Source organism: Hyperolius riggenbachi, chromosome 9, assembly GCF_040937935.1.
Source record: "Hyperolius riggenbachi isolate aHypRig1 chromosome 9, aHypRig1.pri, whole genome shotgun sequence".
NCBI classification, from domain to species: Eukaryota; Metazoa; Chordata; class Amphibia; order Anura; family Hyperoliidae; genus Hyperolius; species Hyperolius riggenbachi.
Window position 1 is genome coordinate 192,053,795 of NC_090654.1, and position 19,457 is coordinate 192,073,251.

Sequence of the window (19,457 nt, forward strand, 5' to 3'; positions counted from 1 at the left end):
AGCCTAACTGTGCTAAGGGGCCCAAAGTCCAATGAGCACCTTTAGGCTTTACAGGGGTGCTTACAAATTAGCACCCCCCAAAATGCGAGGACAATAAACACCCCACAAATGACCCCATTTTGGAAAGTAGACCCTTCAAGGTATTCAGAGAGGGGCATGGTGAGTCCGTGGCAGATTTCATTTTTTTTTTTTTTTTTTTTTTTTGTCACAAAGTGTCATTTTCCGCGTACTTGTGACAAAAATTAATATCTTCTATGAACTCACTATGCCTCTCAGTGAATACTTTGGGATGTCTTCTTTTCAAAATGGGGTCATTTGGGGGGTATTTATACTATCCTGGAATTCTAGCCCCTCATGAAACATGTCAGGTGGTCAGAAAAGTCATAGATGCTTGAAAATGGGAAAATTCACTTTTTGCACCATAGTTTGTAAACGCTATAACTTTTACCCAAACCAATAAATATACACTGAATGGGTTTTTTTTTTAATCAAAAACATGTTTGTCCACATTTTTCGCGCTGCATGTATACAGAAATTTTACTTTATTTGAAAAATGTCAGCACAAAGTTAAAAATCTTTTTTTTTTTTTTGCCAAAATTCATGTGTTTTTTTGATGAATATAATAAGTAAAAATCGCAGGAGCAATCAAATAGCACCAAAAGAAAGCTTTATTAGTGACAAGAAAAGGAGCCAAAATTCATTTAGGTGGTAGGTTGTATGAGCGAGCAATAAACCGTGAAAGCTGCAGTGGTCTGAATGGAAAAAAAGTGGCCGGTCCTTAAGGGGGGTAAAGCCCACGGTCCTCAAGTGGTTAAGGGGGCAGATATTACTGGTACCTAGTTGTGTTTAAATAGTTTTAAATAGAAACTGACAAGTTGGCACTCAACATTTCCGGTACCTTTCCAAAACTTATGTTTTTGATAGGCTCAAGTGGCCTGAATATAGACCACCTCCCTTTCGGAATATAGGGGCAGGTTTGATTTCTGTTGGATGAGGCGTTCAGTCATCTTATGTGGACCCTTTGTTTTGAATGTTATATATTTTACAACATTGCATGATTTGGTTATTACTTTGTGATTTGGAAAGAACATCTATAATTCCTACATTTTTCTTGTATAATTAGTAGTTTTTACTGTCACTTTGATTGATGTTGATTTGTAGTATAAAGATATGGTTAGAAGCCTTTTTCAGTATTTTATTTATCATGCAATAAACTGATTTGTGTAAACTAATTTTAAAAAGCTGTTGTTTCACAGATCCATGTTCACTAGCGGCCTTACAGAAAGCACAAAGAAGGAAGTCCGGATAATGGGCATTGAAGCAGAGTCCATGCAGCTTGTCCTGAACTATGCCTACACCTCCAGAGTTCAACTGACAGAAGCCAACGTCCAAGCTCTCTTCACTGCATCTAGCATCTTCCAAATCCCTACCCTCCAGGACCAGTGTGCCCAGTTCATGATCAGCCGCCTGGACCCCCAGAACTGTATAGGGGTCTTTATTTTTGCTGATCACTACGGTCACCAGGAACTGAAGGAAAAGGCCCAAGAGTACATTCGTAAAAAGTTTGTGTGTGTCACCAAAGAACAAGAGTTTCTGCTCCTGACAAAGGACCAGCTCATCAGTATCCTAGACAGTGACGACCTTGATGTAGATAAGGAGGAGCGTGTGTTTGACAGCATCGCCGCTTGGTATGAGCATGACCAGATTGAGAGGGAGGACGACCTCCCAGAAGTTTTTGCCAAATGTATTCGTATGCCTCTTATGGAAGAACAGTTTTTGGAGAAAATTCCTCCTGTCTTTGTGCAGGCATTGCCTAAAAACCACATCCAAAAGGGAAAGCTTGGTGCCAACTACTGTAACAGACGTCTTGGCATGACTGCTTCAGACATGATCATCTGCTTTGAAGCCGCCAGCAAACACTCAGGGAAGAAACAAACTGTGCCTTGTCTGGACATTCTCACAGGAAAAGTCTATAAACTATGCAAACCCCCCGGAGACCTGCGAGAAGTTGGCATTCTCGTGACACCAGACAATGAGCTCTACATCGCTGGGGGCTTCAAACCTAGCAACAATGACATTTGTATAGACCACAGAGCAGAAAGTGACTTCTGGCTGTATGACCATTCGAACAATAGGTGGCAGGCCAAAGCCCCCATGCTCAGAGCACGTATAGGGTGTAAACTGGTTTATTGCTGTGGTAAACAGTATGCAATAGGGGGGCGGGTTTATGAAGGGGATGGACGTAACCCCCTCAAATCAGTTGAGTGCTATGATGTTAGGGACAATTGCTGGACTGCTGTAAGTTTAATGCCGGTGGCAATGGAATTTCATAGTGCCATAGAATATAAAGACAAGATATACGTTCTACAGGGTAAGACTCTTTGTTTTGTGTGGTTGCATGCAGTGTTCTGCTCAAGTATTAATTTTACAATTTAGACTGGTAATTAACAGTATTTCTTTAAAACTGGGAACCCACACACTTCAGAATGCCTTTCTGAAAGATCCAGGGTAGACTTGGAGAGACATGACATAGGGATTGTATCAGTCTAGATTTGGAGCACTTGAGGGTATGTGTACTTGTATTAGCAACATTTTTCCTTGATCAGTTTTAATTTGCATTCAGATCTGTTCAGTAATGCTTACTGTTTATCCCGTTCCTTATGCTTCTCCAGCCTTCCTGGGCTCAGACAGGAGCAGAGGATGAGCCCTGACCACATATATTAGTCACACGAAGATGAGCAACAGTGTGGCGCAAGAGCTGGTTGACCGCATGCATAGTATACAGGCTGCTAGGATGTGGAAAGGAGTATGAGCGGTAAATCAGGGTTTCTACTTTCTTTTTGTAATGGTGCACATACAATTTTTTTCCCATTTGATTATTCCTTTAGTCAAATATAGAGATGTTTCCAACCTGTCTGATCAGATTTTTATTTAAAAAAAAAAAAAAAAAATTGGGTAATTGTTCGGGGTGTTTTTTTTTTTTTTTTTTTTTTTTTTTTTTTTTTTCCCCCAACCTTCATTCGATTCAACCGTTTTGGTCAAACAGGAAAATCTTTTTATTGTACAGTGTATGGGCACCATAAAGGAGATCAAGGCTTAGTTTGGGACTTGACCTGGAACTGAGAACTAGAAAAATTTAATAAGGATATTGCTGAAAGCATTTAAAAATACAAAAATTTATATAAGGCAGTGCTGTCCAACTTCGTGGTCAGGGTGTGTCTATCCAATACCAGCCTAGGCTGGTTCAGCGCTGCGCTTGATATATCAAAATTACAGAAGTACTGGAGGTTTGAGGGTAATGTGAAGCTAGATTATAACAGACATACACTATCAATGTGATCTAAAATTGTAATGACAAACATAGACCATTAATAAAATCCAGAACCGTGATGTCAGCTCTGCAGCTACTTCAAGCTGTGGGTCATACAAATGAAAAAGTCTGGTTAAATGTTGTAAACACTTTTCCAATTCACTAAAAATATAAAAAGTCCCATTATCATGTGACTCGGGCTTCGCTATGGTCAAAATAAGGCGAGTATGTCCTTCAGCATTAACAAACTTGACCAGCGCTGCATAGACTTTCATGTGTCAAACCCACCACACAAGCAAGCAGTGGGAGGCTGGAGCAGACACAGGGATTAAGCACACCATTCGGCCATACCGGGAGGCCGAGCGGGGGAGAGCCTGCAGGGAAAACTCTATGCGCTACCTATCCCTGGAGCTTGTAAGTGCAAATCTGCATAAAATCCAAAGCTTTTATTCCAGTGTTGCGCTATGAGGTTTGTTTTTATTTGAGAAAACTTTTGAAGTGGCTGGAAAGTGAAATGGTTAAAGGCTCAGCCTCTGACACAGGAGACCTGGGTTCAAATCTCGGCTGTGCCTGTTCAGTAAGCCAGCACCTATTCAGTAGGAGACCTTGGACAAGTCTCCCCAAGGCTGCATTTCTACTTGTGCGGTGCGAATCGCCGCGGTAAAAATTTGCATGTGGGTCTATGCGAATTTTCATGCGAATTCGCATGGATGACTATGTATGCGAATTTAACCATGGCAGTGCTGGTGTGCTTTTCCATTGTTTCTATGCGAATTTTCATGCGAATTCGCATGCAAAGTCGCATACCCAAACCTCATACGAATTTTCTATTAAGTACAGTATGCGATTCGCATAGCGGTATGCGATATGCGAATTCTGATGGCTCTGCCATGCAAATTTTTTTTCTGCACAGAAAAACGCAAAGGAATCCTGACAAGTGAAAACAGTCCCATTCACTTGTATTGCTATGCGACTTTGCATGCGAATTCACGATAGTGGAAATGGGCCCTTACACTGCTAGTGCCTATAGAGCGCTTCCTAGTGGCTGCAGCTCTGGCGCTTTGTGTCCGCCAGGAGAAAATCGCGATATAAATGTTCTGTTTGAAGCGGAAATTGCCTGAGACCCTGCTTACTAGTGGTGGCTGCAGCAAAGTTGGAGCAATACGTATGGGCGAGGGGAGCCTTTGAATGCCTCACATGCGCATCAGACCATTGTAAATTGTGGTCCAACCCAATCTGTGAGCCCCCCTCCATTAGGTGCTGGTGGTGGGTTTGACACATGAAAGTTTATGCAGCGCTGGTCAAGTTTGCTGTTAGGGGTGTATGTCCAGCACAAGAGTGTGTGGAGTTTTTTTTTTTTTTTTTGTATGTTTTCTTTGACTAGAGGCGGCAAAGCATCAATGTCCTGGCTGGGGGGGGGGCTAGGAATTATTGTTGGCAGCTCAGTATTAATGAAATGGTAGACCTGGGGGGGAGGAGGCAGAGATGAAGTGCAATTTACCAGGTGTGAGTGAACAAACGCTAGGAGCATAGTGGCATAGTGCTTGTTATAACTTCGTATAGTTGCGCCTCACAGACTGTGAGATAACTTGACTCTCAACACAGCAAGCATTATTGGAGATAGACCGTTCTCAGGCTTCTTCAATGTACAAGTTATTTATTCAAGAAACAGATATACAGATACAGTTCATCATATCTTAGCCAAGCAGATTTTTATTTAGTCATTCCGTTGCGTTGCAGCTTCTTGATTACTTTCCTAGTGACTGTAATCAGGTGATCTCCTGTCTAGCCTACATTACATCTAGACTAACTATGTACAGCATACATTATATCAGATTACATAAAGAAAGGAAATAATTAGGTGTTCCAGTCAGCAGATAGAGGGCATGAAAGTAGGAATCAGAATGCGCTCTGTTGGCCCATCCGGCCCTTTAATACTGACTAGGAAAGAGTTAAATGTGACCTCATCTTAGCCATCCCCCAGACCCAACTATTGGCATAGACCCCTCGTGGTGTCATAATACCCACCTACTCGATTAATATTTAATGATGACTTTAACTTGCATACGGGAATGTGATATTTTGTAAATATGGCCTATGTTGATTGATCTCGTAGTCCATTTGTCTGGGGCAGTGTAGGCCTGTGGCCTTCCTTCAGGAACATGTTCCCAGTATCTGCTTGTATCATGTGTTTCAAGCAGACACTGATGCTTCTGCCTGCATCATGAAAACCTCTATTTAAAGGTATATTCTGCGAACAAGCCTTTTACCTTAAACTCAGTCCAAATAACACACTTTTTTTTTGGGGGGGGGGCCCTGAGTTAAGGGCCTGGACTGAAATCAGTATATTAATAAAATCACTTGCTTGAGAAAAGCAACAGCCCGAAATGGTGGACTGTAGCTACCATACAGATGCCCCCTATTGTCATGTTACTCCATGTCTGTATAGTTTTTTAATATGGATCAATAGGCAAGTGATTGAGGCGGTACAGATTATATTTACTAGTCATAAACCTTTCTCTTTTTTTTTTTTTTTTTTTTTTTTTTTTTTTTTTCCCCCCTCACCAACAAGCACTCAGCTGGTGCAAGAGTGCAGCTGACAGGTGGTGAATTCGCTGCCTGTCAGTTGCACGTGTGAAAGGGGCCTTGTTCAGTGTGGATGTCGGTCACATTGCATTAGCCTCTATAGGCTGAGTTGGGCTCTGCCCCCCCAACTGATGTGTACTGGACATAACTGTTTTAAAAAACTGGCCTGAGAGAGATATGGAGGCTGCCATTTGGATTTCCTTTTAAACCATGCACATTGCCTATTCTGCTGATCGGCCTAGTGCACACCGGAGCGTTTCCGCTGCTGTTTGCGATCTGCTTGCGGGTGCGGATCCGCTAGGGTAATGTATTTCAATGGGCTGGTGCACACCAGAGCGGGAGGCGTTTTGCAGTAACGCATACTCCCGGGCTGCTGCAGATTTTGGATTGCGGATGCGTTTCTGCCTCAATGTTAAGTATAGGAAAACCGCAAACCGCTCTGAAAAACGGCACTTCAGAGCGGTTTGCCAGGCGTTTTTTGTTACAGTAGCTGTTCAGTAACAGCTTTACTGTAACAATACATGAAATCTACTATACCAAAACCGCTACACAAAACCGCAAAACGCTAGCTGAAACGCTGCAGAAAAATAAGAAAAAGCGTTTCAAAATCTGCTAGCATTTTGCGGATCTGCTAGCGGTTTTTGGTGTGCACCAGGCCATAATCTGTCTCTAATACTTTTCGCCATAGACCCTGAACAAGCATGTAGATCAGATGTTTGAATGCATTTGCTGCATGCTCTTTTCAGGTGTGTGTGATTCAGACATCACTAATGCATGAAGGATCAACAGGATGTCGAGCAACTAGTGGGGAAATGTGGCAGACTCCCGATACCTCTCAGGTCAGTTGTCCTTTAACCTCCTTTGTCGCATTCCCGACCCAGGCTCGGGTGAAGAGAAAAAAAATCTCCTAGTGGTAATCCCGAGCTTAGGTTGGAGTTGCTGCCGGCCAGGTTATTGTAGATCGCAGCTGAGTATTTAAAATGCCATCTCCTCAGGGTCTGGACAGTCCTCTGTGGCTCTTGATCTCTTGGGTGAGATCTGGATTCTGTGGAGGGGAGTTTTGTAAGGGGTTGGGGGACAGGGCTCGCGAAAGTGCGCTTTGTTCTGAATTTTAGGGCCTAAAAGCAGAGAAAATTGGCATTCTGATTAATTCTGGATTTTCAGGTCTAAAAGTGGTGCAAAAGTAAGGGAAGTATTGTAGAACTCCGCACCACTTCAAAGTTTTTAAAGTGGACCCAAACAAAAAAAAAAAAAAAATTTTAATTAAAAATTATTTAGTTGCACCACTGACACATACAAAGATAAACACTCCTTTAAACCTATGAGCATTTCACTGCATGCTTTTCACCCTTCTCTTTTCATAGCTAGGGTTATACTGGGGGCAGCCATTAGCAATTCCTCCTTTGCCGGACACCATCTACTCCACCAGTTTGCCGGAAAAATCCCGGCAATATGAAAGGAAGGGAGGGGTTCCTCCAATAAATGTAAAATATTTTATATTTGTCATCATGCAGCTGAATAAAGGCTGCTATTTATTATTATTTAGAAAATAGATTTTATTTCTGAAATCTTGTATTTTAATTTGGGTCCACTTTAATCATAATTGTAGTGAAATACAAACATTAAAAAGAATCGTGGGGCAATCCGTCCGCTGTTTTGGGCTCCTGCCCTTCAAGTTGCCCAGTTCTGAAAATAACAAAAAAAATCTTCTACTTGCATGGAACTTAATAGACTAACACCCTAATAGAGGCCTTTCGGGGGGACTGGGTATTAAGGCCAAACGTAGTTCTAAATTGAAAAACGCGCAAAGAAACAATGTGATCCAACCGACCAATAGAAAACAAATATCATGCCTACCCACTCATACATCATAATGTAAGCATAGACGCTTTAGTGCCGACCAATAGCCTAAAAGATACGTCACTCGTGTTTAAAAAAAAAAAAAAAAAAAAATAGAACATAATACGTTGCCGTAAAATAGGATGTCAATATGTAAACATTGGACGTATAACATATAACCATTGAGTCACATTCAAATTGTGCCGACCAATAAAGCTGCAGAACATGAACGTGTAAAAAAACCTCAGACTTTAATCAAGCTACCCCATACATACCCAAAGGCCTCCAAAACCTGTTGGGGGGGGGGGGGGGGGGGGGGATTATGAAAACTCAAACAAAAAGAGCATTGAATACCAATAAACAGAAAAATCACTTATTGTGAAAGAAGTGAAGGTCCTACTCCTTATTGAGACCAGTGTTTAGTGTCCAGGTTCCCTAATCCACCTAGCTTCAGGTGTGTTTTTTTTTTTTTTTTTTTTTTTTTTAAATTTCAGATGTCGGTGCCCAGGTATTTTGTATTTTACTACAATAAGTTAAGATTAAACTTTGAAGTGGTGTGGAGTTGTACAATATTTCTGTTGATACTCCCATGGTGCCCCGGGTACTGGTTCTCTGCTTGCTTCTCCTAGTTGTCCTGGTAATTCAGCCAGTGAGTACCTCCTCGTCTGTTGAGCCTTACAAAGGAGGTTAAGGGACAGAAAAGTCAATGCACTCTGAAGTCCCCAAAGTGTTGTGTATTCCCCTACCCCATGCCCCCCCCGTGACATTTGTACTGTGCAGTGTGAGTTCCGTACCACACCAGTGATGGTATTAGGGCAGCTAGGGTATCAAGACAGCTATTTGTTTTGCATTGCGTCTTGCCCACATTGGGTCTGTATACTGAGTGTTAGCAGAGGAAAGCACCTATATGAACATAAATGATGTGAATATTTCTTCACTACACTTGAGTTTCAGAAGTAACAATACTGGTGTCATGTAACTGAATTTTACTTCACACCATTTTCCAGTATAGAGTAGAGTATAGCTAGTTTAGAAAAGTAGGTAATATAAATTTTTTTTAATTTTTTTTTTTTCTCCATTTTCAATATAGGGGATGTGTTTCTGTGCTATGACCCTCCAAAAGACTATTGGTGTTACTTGACTCCCATGAGCGTGCCAAGAACGCAAGGCATGGCAGCTGTGTATAAAGACAATATCTTCTATGTAGCTGGAATCCAGGGCAACCGTCGGGTGCTCACTGTAGAGGCTTATGATGTTGACCAGAACCGCTGGACTCGAAAGAAAGATCTTCCATGCGAACAGTCTACAAACCCATATGTCCAAGTTTTGGTCCTCAAGGGTAAACTCCACATGTTTGTTCGTTCGACCCAAGTCAGCGTAGAGGAATTGGTTTTCCGAACCAGTCGTAAAAATTCACTCTACCAGTATGATGAGGTGACTGACAGCTGGATAAAGACCTATGAAACTCCAGAAAGACTCTGGGATCTGGGGCGCCATTTTGAATGTGCAGTTGCTAAACTTTATCCCCAGTGTCTTCAGAAAGTTTTATAGACTTTAAAACTGTTTGTTCTGCCATTGGGAAGAAGACAAAAACTAATGGAAAAACACACACAAAAAATCTTGTCAGTATTTAATGTTTTAAGTGGACAGGTTTTTTTTTTTTTTTTTTTTTTTAAGGTTGCAGTATAAAAATTGGGGGGTGGGGAACATAGTGTTTTTGTTTTTGTTTTTTTTTGTTTGTTTGTTTGTTTTTCTTCACACCACTGTTTCAGTGAAACCTGAGTTTACAAAGTGCAATTATCAGCATTGTTTTCATGACGTTCATTTTTAATCAACTCATTCTGTTGTATTTGTAGGTAGGAATTGTTTTTAAAGTAAGTTATTGATTGCTTTAGAGGAACCAAGATATCTATGCACTAGAGTATGCAAACCTCCAGTTGATGGTAAACTGATCTAAATTTGGGTGGCAGAAATTCTGATTTCTTGAACATCTTTTACACCGGATCTTTTTAAAGGGCAGTCTCCCTGGTTTCATTTTTATATGTAAAGGGAATATATAGTGTACTTAAGACTTTGATTTTATCTTTCATAATTTATACTTTTTTTTTTTTTTTTTTTTTTTTTTTTGGGGGGGAAATTATTAAATTATTGCTTTTTACCTGCTGGTGTAACTGTCGAAAAGAGTCTTGCTTCATTGCTGTACAGCAAAGATAACATACCTTAACTTTGCAGTGAACAATTTTACTTGATGATAATTAACTTTCCTAGTAGAACGAGAGGTTTCTTGCATCTCACTTTTAGAGTAAAGTTCCTTGCTTCATTAAAGCCCTTTTTAAATTAAATGGAACAAGGCAAATTTGTATGGCAATCTGGGGGAGTGAATATGAACAGCATATTGAAGTAGTGGACAGAATACAATTCCCATGGCCAAGATGTGCTTGTTTGAGACGTCACTAGAATTGTGAGACGTACAATTCTCTATGGATATAGCTGTTGGGGAGGTTGGTTTAATAGAAAATTGTATTTTTATATAGGTAGGTTGATCTAACACTTGCCAGTCACACCAGCAGAAGGTACTTTAGAAAAATCTGAAATTATTTAAAATATTTCCCAAATCCATATTGAATTACAGAAACAAACCTTGCTGTGCATTCCCATTATTAGGACAGGTCAACCAAAGCTAGTATTTGAGTTTTTGTTTTTTTTCCTAGCTGGTTAAAAACCCCACACTGATTAAACTCCATTTCAAGGCACCTACATTGTAAGTGCTCTTGAGCTTTTCCTTCTACTATTGGCTCTTGATGGTGGAAATGTGCATGTTGCAAGCCTTTTTAGGCCCAGTGCACACCAAAAACCTCTAGCAGATCTGCAAAACGCTAGAGGTTTTTGAAGTAGATTTCTGAGCCATTCTAGGCATGTTTAGAGACTTTTTTCTGAACATGCCTAGCGGTTTTTGGAGTGTTTTTGTGTAGCAGATTACAATATTGTTACAGTGAAGCTGTAACTGAACAGCTAATGTAACAAACGCCTGGAAAACAGCTCTGATCTAGCGTATTTCAGAGCAGTTTGAGCTTTTCCTATACTTTACATTGAGGCAGAAACACTTCTGCAAAACTGCAAAAGTGCTGCAGGACCCACATCTGCGGTTTTGCTAAAAACCTCAAACCTCTGGTGTGCACCATCCCATTAAAATACATTAACCAAGCGTTTTCCAAGGCGGATCCGTTTGGCGGATCGCTTCAAAAACCGCTCGGTGTGCACTGGGCCTTACTCCTGACTCTGGAAGCAAATAATCAAAGCTAGAGACTTTTTTGATATTCTTAATTTGGGAAGTCTACGAGATGCTAAATTTTTATTCAAATGTATGCAGCTACTGAGGAATTTAGTCAATTTCTGAGCTGCATAAAACTTGCATCAACTCACTTGCATTATTAGCATCTCATGTTGGGTTTTTTCCTGGTTTGCTATTGTCATTGAGGAGTTTAGCAGTGTAGTGTAGAGCAAGAATCTTGGAAATCCCTGTGAGTCTAAGCAAATTCAAATGCTGGTTTTGGATGTCCCTTGCCTAACCTAACAACTCTGTCACCATTAAATATCTGGCTGACCGTCGTGGTAGGTTTGCCTTTAGTTGAAAGCAGTAAATCCTTTATTTTTTTTTATATTTTATTTTCATTCTGCATAATTTTAAAACCCTGTCTGATGCAGGTGATATTCAATGTTGGAGTGCCTTCACTGCTACATCGTGGCACAATACGTCAAAGTGGTACTGCATCTTTTTAAAGTTTTTGATGAATTTAATACGGGTAATATCTGAGGCAATATCACTAGGCTTTGTGTCTTTTCCTTCATGTTTATTTTCATTTTGAGTGAATGAATTTACCATGAAACACTAGAGCATTTGTTTGGTCTGCTATATTCCCATCTGAACAGCTTGCTACATACTGCATTCTTTCATTGTGGTAGAGGCTGCAATATGCATTTTAAATGTTTTAGGGCTTCATGTGGTGGGCGGTTTTCAATGCTTCCTTCAGTGTTTATTTCATCTTGTATAGATTACTAATGTGATTTTGTGGGGGGTTTTTCCGTCTCCCTTTTTGGAAAAAGCACACGTTGGGATGGGTTCTTGTGATTTGTTTACATGCTTTAATTCTGTATTTTAATGGTGCTATCTGTGTAATAACTAGAAGACCAAATCTAGGATGTTTAACCCTAATTTGGAAGAAAAGTGTGTAGTGTTGTTGCGTACATTCAGCCCCCCCCCCCCCCCTCCCCTTGCACTTACAAAATACTGAACATCCCTGCTTTGGGCTAGGTTCACAGTATGACGCAGTGTTGTGATGCGACGATGTGCATTACCACTTGTTTGTTGTGCTGCATTTTAATGTTGCGTTGAGACCATTAACACTGCGATACCATCACATTAAGTTTTTGTACAGTAAAGTATGCTTACCTGGTAACGTGTGCATTTTAGAGGTAACGCATTGCAGCAGTGCGTTACCATAATGCAACACGTTACAGTGCAATGTGAACGTTGCGTAGACTTACTGCAGAGCGGTAAGCTGTGTCATAAGACTTTATAACGCAGCACCGCAATGTCCTACTGTGAACCTAGCCTTCCAGTGCTACAAAAACCAACTTCAGAATGCTTTTAAATCTGCAGGTATTGGGTTATTTCACAATGTTCCCGGTGTTTTTTGTTTTTTTTCTTTTTGTTTTGTTTTTTTTTATAGTTGTAGAGCAAGGCCACATATAGAAAATAATCTTCATTTAGAACTTTATCTGTAATTGACACAGTTGTGTGCATTTGAAGAAAAAAAAAATGCAAGCTGCGCACGACTGGATGTTTGACGTGAATTTTGCCTCCACTGCTCTTCACTACGAATCATGTTTTTTAGAAGCTGAAATTTTCTCGTTGTTAATCTGTACTTCCTAAATTCGGGATACTTGTGCGCCTGCTGAAGGGAAGGGATTGCATGATGTTGAAATCTTGAAAAACTAAACTTTCTCATTTGAAAAATGTACTTGTGCTCTGATCAGTTGAATAGATATCACTTCTGGGATTAAATACACTGTATCTTTCATATGCAGCCATCAATCTGTCCAGAATCCTTCCCAGGTTCTTCCCAGTCATTTGAATACAAGATTCTTCTTTTTTTTTTTTTTTTTTTTTTTTTCCTTTTCTTCCTGCTTCATAATTCTGCTTATTTCATCCCTTCCCACTCAGTGACCATTTCTGGTTAAGCTAGGTTTGCAGTGGGGTATAATGACTGCATTGTTACGCAGAAATCACATTGAAATAATAAGAAATGCAGCGTCCAACAGAGTGCAAAACCTGCATGGTGACTGCAGCATACTTTTTCATTGGCTGTGCTTCACTACATGTGATAGAATGCACGGGTGTTACATCCTCCCGGTCCGTAGCATTTTTGCTGGAAATGTAGCTCCCATTGTGAACTTAGCCTAAATCGGGCTTCTCTTGAGTAACGAGACCAAATGCAGTGAAGTCACACTGATCAGGGTACAGAGTTGAGGCTTTTTAACACATTACTTGAAGTATATTTGTTGGGTAGATCAGTTTCTCATACTAAAACAGACCTCCTTCAGCAGACATGTACAAAGTTGAAATTTAATATAACTTATTGGTAGCTTAGATATTTGAGTAGTATGGGATTGTTACCCTAGGATAATGTCTTGTTGAACACTATAGTGTTTTTTTTTTTTTTTTTTTTTTTTTTTTTGGGCATACTTGACTGTCTAGTAGCAGATTAAGCAAGTAGTATGTAGCTCAGTAGCAAAATAAAATGTGGACTCCTGCCAATTCCTTAATACCCAATTTGGTGGTGGTGGTGGGGGGGTGTTGTGTGTGGATTATTTTAATTTTTTTATTTTTTTTTCCCCCCATAAGTTTTCACTAACAGGCAAACATCCCTCATTTTGAAGTCTTTCTCACATAGCCTTAAAATCCCATATTAAATGGATTCTTTATGGAAGGTCTAGCTACTGGACAAAATGGCTTATTTCTGCATACCATTTTATAATTACAAAAATATATATATTTTTACTTTTTTTTCAATTTCAAGGTTTTCATTTTTTACCCTCATTAGCTGAAAAAAAGTAACACTAACTTCAACCATAGTGCTTTTATTTCGATTGTGGTTAGTAATGGTGTATAATTAAAGGTGCTTGTGTAAATATGCTGTAATCTAACAAAGTTCAAGCAGGCCCCAAGTGTAACTTGATGGGCTATACTCCCTTTTATATAGCCTGGGTAGTTTGTAGGAAGGAAGCTGGGAATACTACAAGTGGAACACATTTGAAAAGTGGTGTTTTTAAAAAATGCTGTTTAATGTTCTAAATGATTAAAGGGAATATCTAGCATGCTTTTTAGTTCTAGAATTTTTCATTTAGGTCCCTGTGAATGCATATGAGTGGGCTTTTCAAATTTGCGCTTCAGGTGTCACTGCCCATTTTCTTCTTTGAAAATAAACACAAACTTTTGATTTACCCTTATAGCAAATTGAACTATGGACTTTTTTTTAAAACTGCCCTGCAAAAGTCTGTCCAGCAGCAGTGTGGGGAAACTGCTGTGGTCTGCAATGCCTATTTACGACCTGTGTGGTAAGTTAGGTTTGGATATTTTTATTTTATTTTTTTAGATGCGCTTAATTCCCATTTCTCCCCCCCCCCCCCCCCTCTCCCCACTGCTTAGATCTCCATGTATTGATCACATTTCCATATTTTTCAATTGCTTATATGTAATTTGAATATACATTCCCTTTACAGTAAACTTGTACTGGACTATGAAAACTGCTATTGCAGATATAATTTTTTTTTTTTTTTTAAAGCCAGTTTGTGTGTATCTTTACATCTTCAGTTAGGATACTAGATCTGCTCACTCGATTCTGAATCCAATGCCAAGTTATTAATCTAAAACCAGTAAGTTGCAAAAACCTAGAATAAGAGAAAATTATTCAGTAAAATATTACACCTGTACAAACTTGCTAGTCTCTACCCATGGGAGCCATTCAAGAAAGGTCTTGTTTTGTTCTTGTAAAGTGAGCCTTTCCACTCCTTGTTTCACCCCCATGCAACTTTACTAGTCAGTCCAGCAGGGCATATACATTAATAGTTTTATCCACTTTAATAGTTTATCCACTTAAAAAAATGGAATCCAGGGTTCCTGCAAGACTTAAATTTCTTGCTAGAAAGTTTAGATTCAAAACTGGAGTCACGTTTTAATAACATTGACCTCAAATAAGCAATAAGCACAGATTTGAGTTTTATAAATATGTTGTACCTTTTTTAGCAATTTAAGTTCCACTATTGGAATTATCTGATCACACTTCAAACTCAGAGCAGTTTCCTTTGTCTAAGGCTGCATTTCTACTTCTGCGGTGTGAATCGCCGTGGTAAAAATTCGCATGCGGGTATATGCGAATTTTCATGCGAATTCGCATGGATGACGATGTATGCGAATTTAACCATGGCAGTGCTGTTGTGCTTTTCCATTGTTTCTATGCAAATTCGCATAGACCCGCATGCGAATTTTTACCGCGGCGATTCGCACCGCACAAGTGGAAATGAAAATTCGCATACCCAAACCTCATGCAAATTTCCTATTCAATACATTGTATGCGATTCGCATAGCGGTATGCGAATTCTGATGGCTCTGCCATGCGAATTTTTTCTGCACAGAAACGCAAAGGAATCTTGACAAGTGGAAACAGTCCCATTCACTTGTATTGCTATGCGAATTTGCATGCGAATTCGCGATAGTGGAAATGAGCCCTTAGAAGCATCTTCCAGTAATCAGAGCCCCAAACCTATGCCCAGAGAGGGAGCTACATGTGGTACACAAATCTAGAATTACCAGCATGTTATTAGGTGGTCCAATTTCAAACTTCATTACACTTTGCATGAGAGTTGACATTCTTGCCGTCACCACTGCTACTCCTAAGGTATTTTTGTAGGTGGACATCTAGCACCAATGTGGGGATGAGAACTTTTGTAAAGTTCATCCGACCTGGGATATGAATTGCTGGAGGGAGCTTCTACACAAAGTATTTCAGGTCACCATGCGCATGGTCTACTTTTCTCAAAGTAGAACTTACTTACTGTAAAGTGCTTCTTTAAAAAGCCTATTTTGCATTATTAATAGAATTTCTTCCTGAAGAAACGAGGGTTTTTGGGTTTCATTGGGTGTCCAAATTCCCCCCCCCTCCCCAGTTTTCACATGTTCTATTGGGTAATGGGTCTCATCCGTGAAGATCATTGAGGGCTGTAAATGTTGCAGAAATTATCAATAAATTAACAGATGTTGAAATGCAGTTATGTGCACAGAATTGCCAACAACTAATCCTGGGTTTATTGCAGCTCTCACTCAGAGTGCACGCATGACAGTGCAACTGCATAGCCACTAATCCATGAATCTGTTAATGACCCTCATTATGGTTTAGTATAACCCAAGCGAAGGTCTAAACTCTAAGGTTAAACTCTTTCCCCTATAATTGCATGAAGTAGCCCTGTAGTGGAGCCCTGCATACCCAGTAGGTGGTAAATCTGCACATAGTGCATTGAAGCAGAATCCAGTCTGATGTGAAAAGGGGATGGTAAGGTAGATGATTGACAAAGAGCTGTGCCTTTGGTAGAAGGCGGCATGGCTGGACTTCAAACCAGTAGCAGTAGTAAAGCTAAATGCTCTTGGTGGCTACATGATGTGCTGCAGAGGCAATGATTGCTGCATAGTAGGCAGACTTGCAATCAGATTGCTTTCATGAGACCCTTTAAAGCAGGAGACTCCAGTCTCTTAAGGGCCGACGTCCTCGCGGTTTTGCCACAGGCCAAATTGATTGATTGATGGGACTGAATCAGGAATGGTGTGGTTCATAAAGTAAAACACTTCTCCAAGGTGTGTGTTTGTTTGTTTGTTTATTTTTTCTAGGGGGGAGGGGGGGGCATAGATATGACCCTGGAGGACAGGCATTCAGCACCTGTGCTGTAAAGGGTTGGAGGGTCATTTGATTGTCAGCTCTGGAGTAGATTTGTAAGTCAGGTTTAGGGTTTTCCAATTCATTAAATGGAGCGGTTTTTCATTCCTGTCTGACCTGTTTGATCTTTGAAACGTGTGTTCATATCCAAGATGCTCCTAAGAAGAAGAAAAAGGAAAAAAAAATGCTCATCTTGCCTTAAACATTTTATCTTGAGGGTAGTCGATTCATATTAAATTACTAAAATTTGTTTTTTTTTTCATAGTATACATATTTAAATTTTCATAGTGTACATAATGTTCATGCTCAGTTCTTGCACAATTTATACTGTGAAAATAATAAAAGCCTTGACAAATCATACCTCATTAACTTTCTCTTCTGGACAGTGTATGTGTATTGGATCATTTGTGTTTTATGTAAGTGAGCTGTTTTTAGTATCTGCATACTGGTTAATGCTATATAAAAAGCTACTTTATGTATCATTTTTTTTTTTTCTTTTTCAAGACTTGTGTTTTGTTTTTTTTCCACTTAAAGGAGTTCTGTTGCCCTAAAAAGCATAAACTGCCACTTACCTGGGGCTTCTATCGCGCGCCCCCCCCCCCCCCCCCTTGCAGCTGGAATGACCAGCACTGTCCTCTTCCGATGTGCCGGTCCCCGACACCGGTGTAAGCATTAGTCTAACTAGACGAATAGAAGTGCGGGAGCGAACACACGCAGCCGCACTTCCATTCGTCTAGTTAGACAAATACTTACACCGGTGCCGTCGTTGAACGGCGCATCAGAAGACGGCACAGGACATTTCAGCTGCAGGGGGGGGCGATAGAAGCCCCAGGTAAGTGGCAGTTTTTGCTTTTTAAAAGGGTAATAGAACCCCCTTTAAGATTCAAGCTCTTTTACAGGTTTTGAGAGCATCTTGCCTCTGGACAATCTCATTTACATATTCCAACTCCATGCATTATCTCTTGTACCTGTATTTTGTGGCTTTTATACAAAGTGGTTTGTATAAAATATTTGCTTTATTCTTTACTATTACAGCTGATGTCTCCACAGATCTTGAGGCATTGGGGATGGTTCAAAAAGCTTTTTCACCGGTTTTCACCTTGTTACATTTTTTTTTTTTTTTTTTTTTTTTTTTTTTTTAAAGCTCCAAAAGAGCTAAAAAGGGTAAGAATAGTAATATTAAAATGAAGTTAATCAGGAACAACTTACTTTAAATAGTTCGCTTGTAAATGCAAAAGGTAATTTTTAATAGGTGAAAAACAAGTAATACCTTTTTTTTTTTTTTTTTTTTTTTTTTTTAATTTTATTTTTGTGAATGGACTCCAATCTGGGTTGGCCTGTTGAGGTTCCACATTTTGAAGTCTGTTTACTCCCTAAGGGCCTGTTTCTACTACATCCTAATTCGTATTCCAATTTTTCTGCAATGGCTCTGCAACCAATGCATATTGTTGGAGTAGTTTCCATTGAATGCAACATGCATAAGATTTCCCTCGGCAGTGAATGACAGTCTCATCCAGACTTCTGGAAGATGCCCGCAGCTGTCTGCGATACGAAAAAAGCCAGATGTTAGTGGAAACGGGCTCTTAAGGAACTTTGATGTTGGCTCATATCTCTCGTCTCACCTTTCTATGTTATTGGCCAATGCATTGGTCAGCTCTATAAATTTCATAAAATGTTAGAATTGGTAGTTTACTTATAGCGAGGTCTAATTTTTAAAATTCCCTAAAATGAAACCCTAAACAATAATGCAGTATGCTGGAATTGGATTGACATTCCTGAATCTTAAAAAGGAGGTCAAATCTTTAATACCAGAGCCGCCTGTGCCCTTTAAAAAAAAATAAAAAAAATTGAGCCAATTAAAATAAACCTGCTCCTGCCCAATATACAGAAGCGCTGCTGTTGGTGTGACAGCAGAGCAAGCGGGTGCAGAGACGCAGACATTGCAGTGGTAATTGAAATCTACACCCTGGCAGCAATTGGCAGCCACAAACTGGGCATAGAGTTCAGTCTTGGCCGTCGAAGCGTGCAAACTGATAACTTTCTAATAGGCTTTGTGTTTTCAGATCTCTCAAGTGAGCATGCCCTAACCGATCTAACAAACTTTGACTGGATATTTTTCAGTCATACTAAAGGCTCCTACACATGCCTCACTAAAGCAGGCTGAGGCACTCGACAACAACCTGCCACGTGACCCCACACTACTTCATCGGCCCTGTGCCTCCCAGCACAGCGCATGGTGAGCTAAACAGCTGACATGCGTCTATGCAGCCCGGCACAATGATGTGGCCCAAGGGGATCGAAATCCAACTTAGACAAGCCGCATCAATCAAATTTGTGGACGCACCATAAAATAAGTTGTTTGAAAAGGTGGTAATCCAGGTTAGTGTAGCTGTATCTCCTCACTGGAGATCTCTGAAAATGCCTTGGCAAGCCTGTAGAAGTGCTGCATCACTGTATATAGCATCAGTTTCTGATCTTACCCTCCAAGAAAATCTACTCCTCCCCAAGCCTGCCAATGGCTGCCATGGAAAGCTACAGCACAGGTGGCTCCACCATTCTGTTAAGCTGCTTGTCAGCAGTTCAGAGAAACCAAGCCAAATGCTGGCCGCACACTTTGCCATTGTAATTTTTCAGTGGCACTTTGGTTACAATAAGGCTACTTTCAAACTGGGGCATTGCGTACCCTGTAGAAAACAGGATTGCAAGGGAGGGGAATAGTTGCATGTACAGTACAT

The 19,457-nt window shown here is 40.1% G+C and overlaps 1 protein-coding gene across 2 annotated transcripts in view; it reads left to right on the top strand.

Annotated features, from left to right (window-relative positions):
- KBTBD8 (kelch repeat and BTB domain containing 8) overlaps positions 1-9,355 on the top strand; it is a 45,453-nt gene extending 36,098 nt beyond the window's left edge. For both annotated transcript variants that reach the window (XM_068251769.1, XM_068251770.1), the window contains 2 exons: positions 1,257-2,371; positions 8,826-9,355. In XM_068251769.1, coding sequence (XP_068107870.1) covers positions 1,257-2,371; positions 8,826-9,286 — 1,576 coding nt within the window. In that variant the 3' untranslated portion in view covers positions 9,287-9,355. The remainder of the gene's footprint in view (positions 1-1,256; positions 2,372-8,825) is intronic.
- The last annotated feature ends 10,102 nt before the right edge of the window (positions 9,356-19,457 follow it).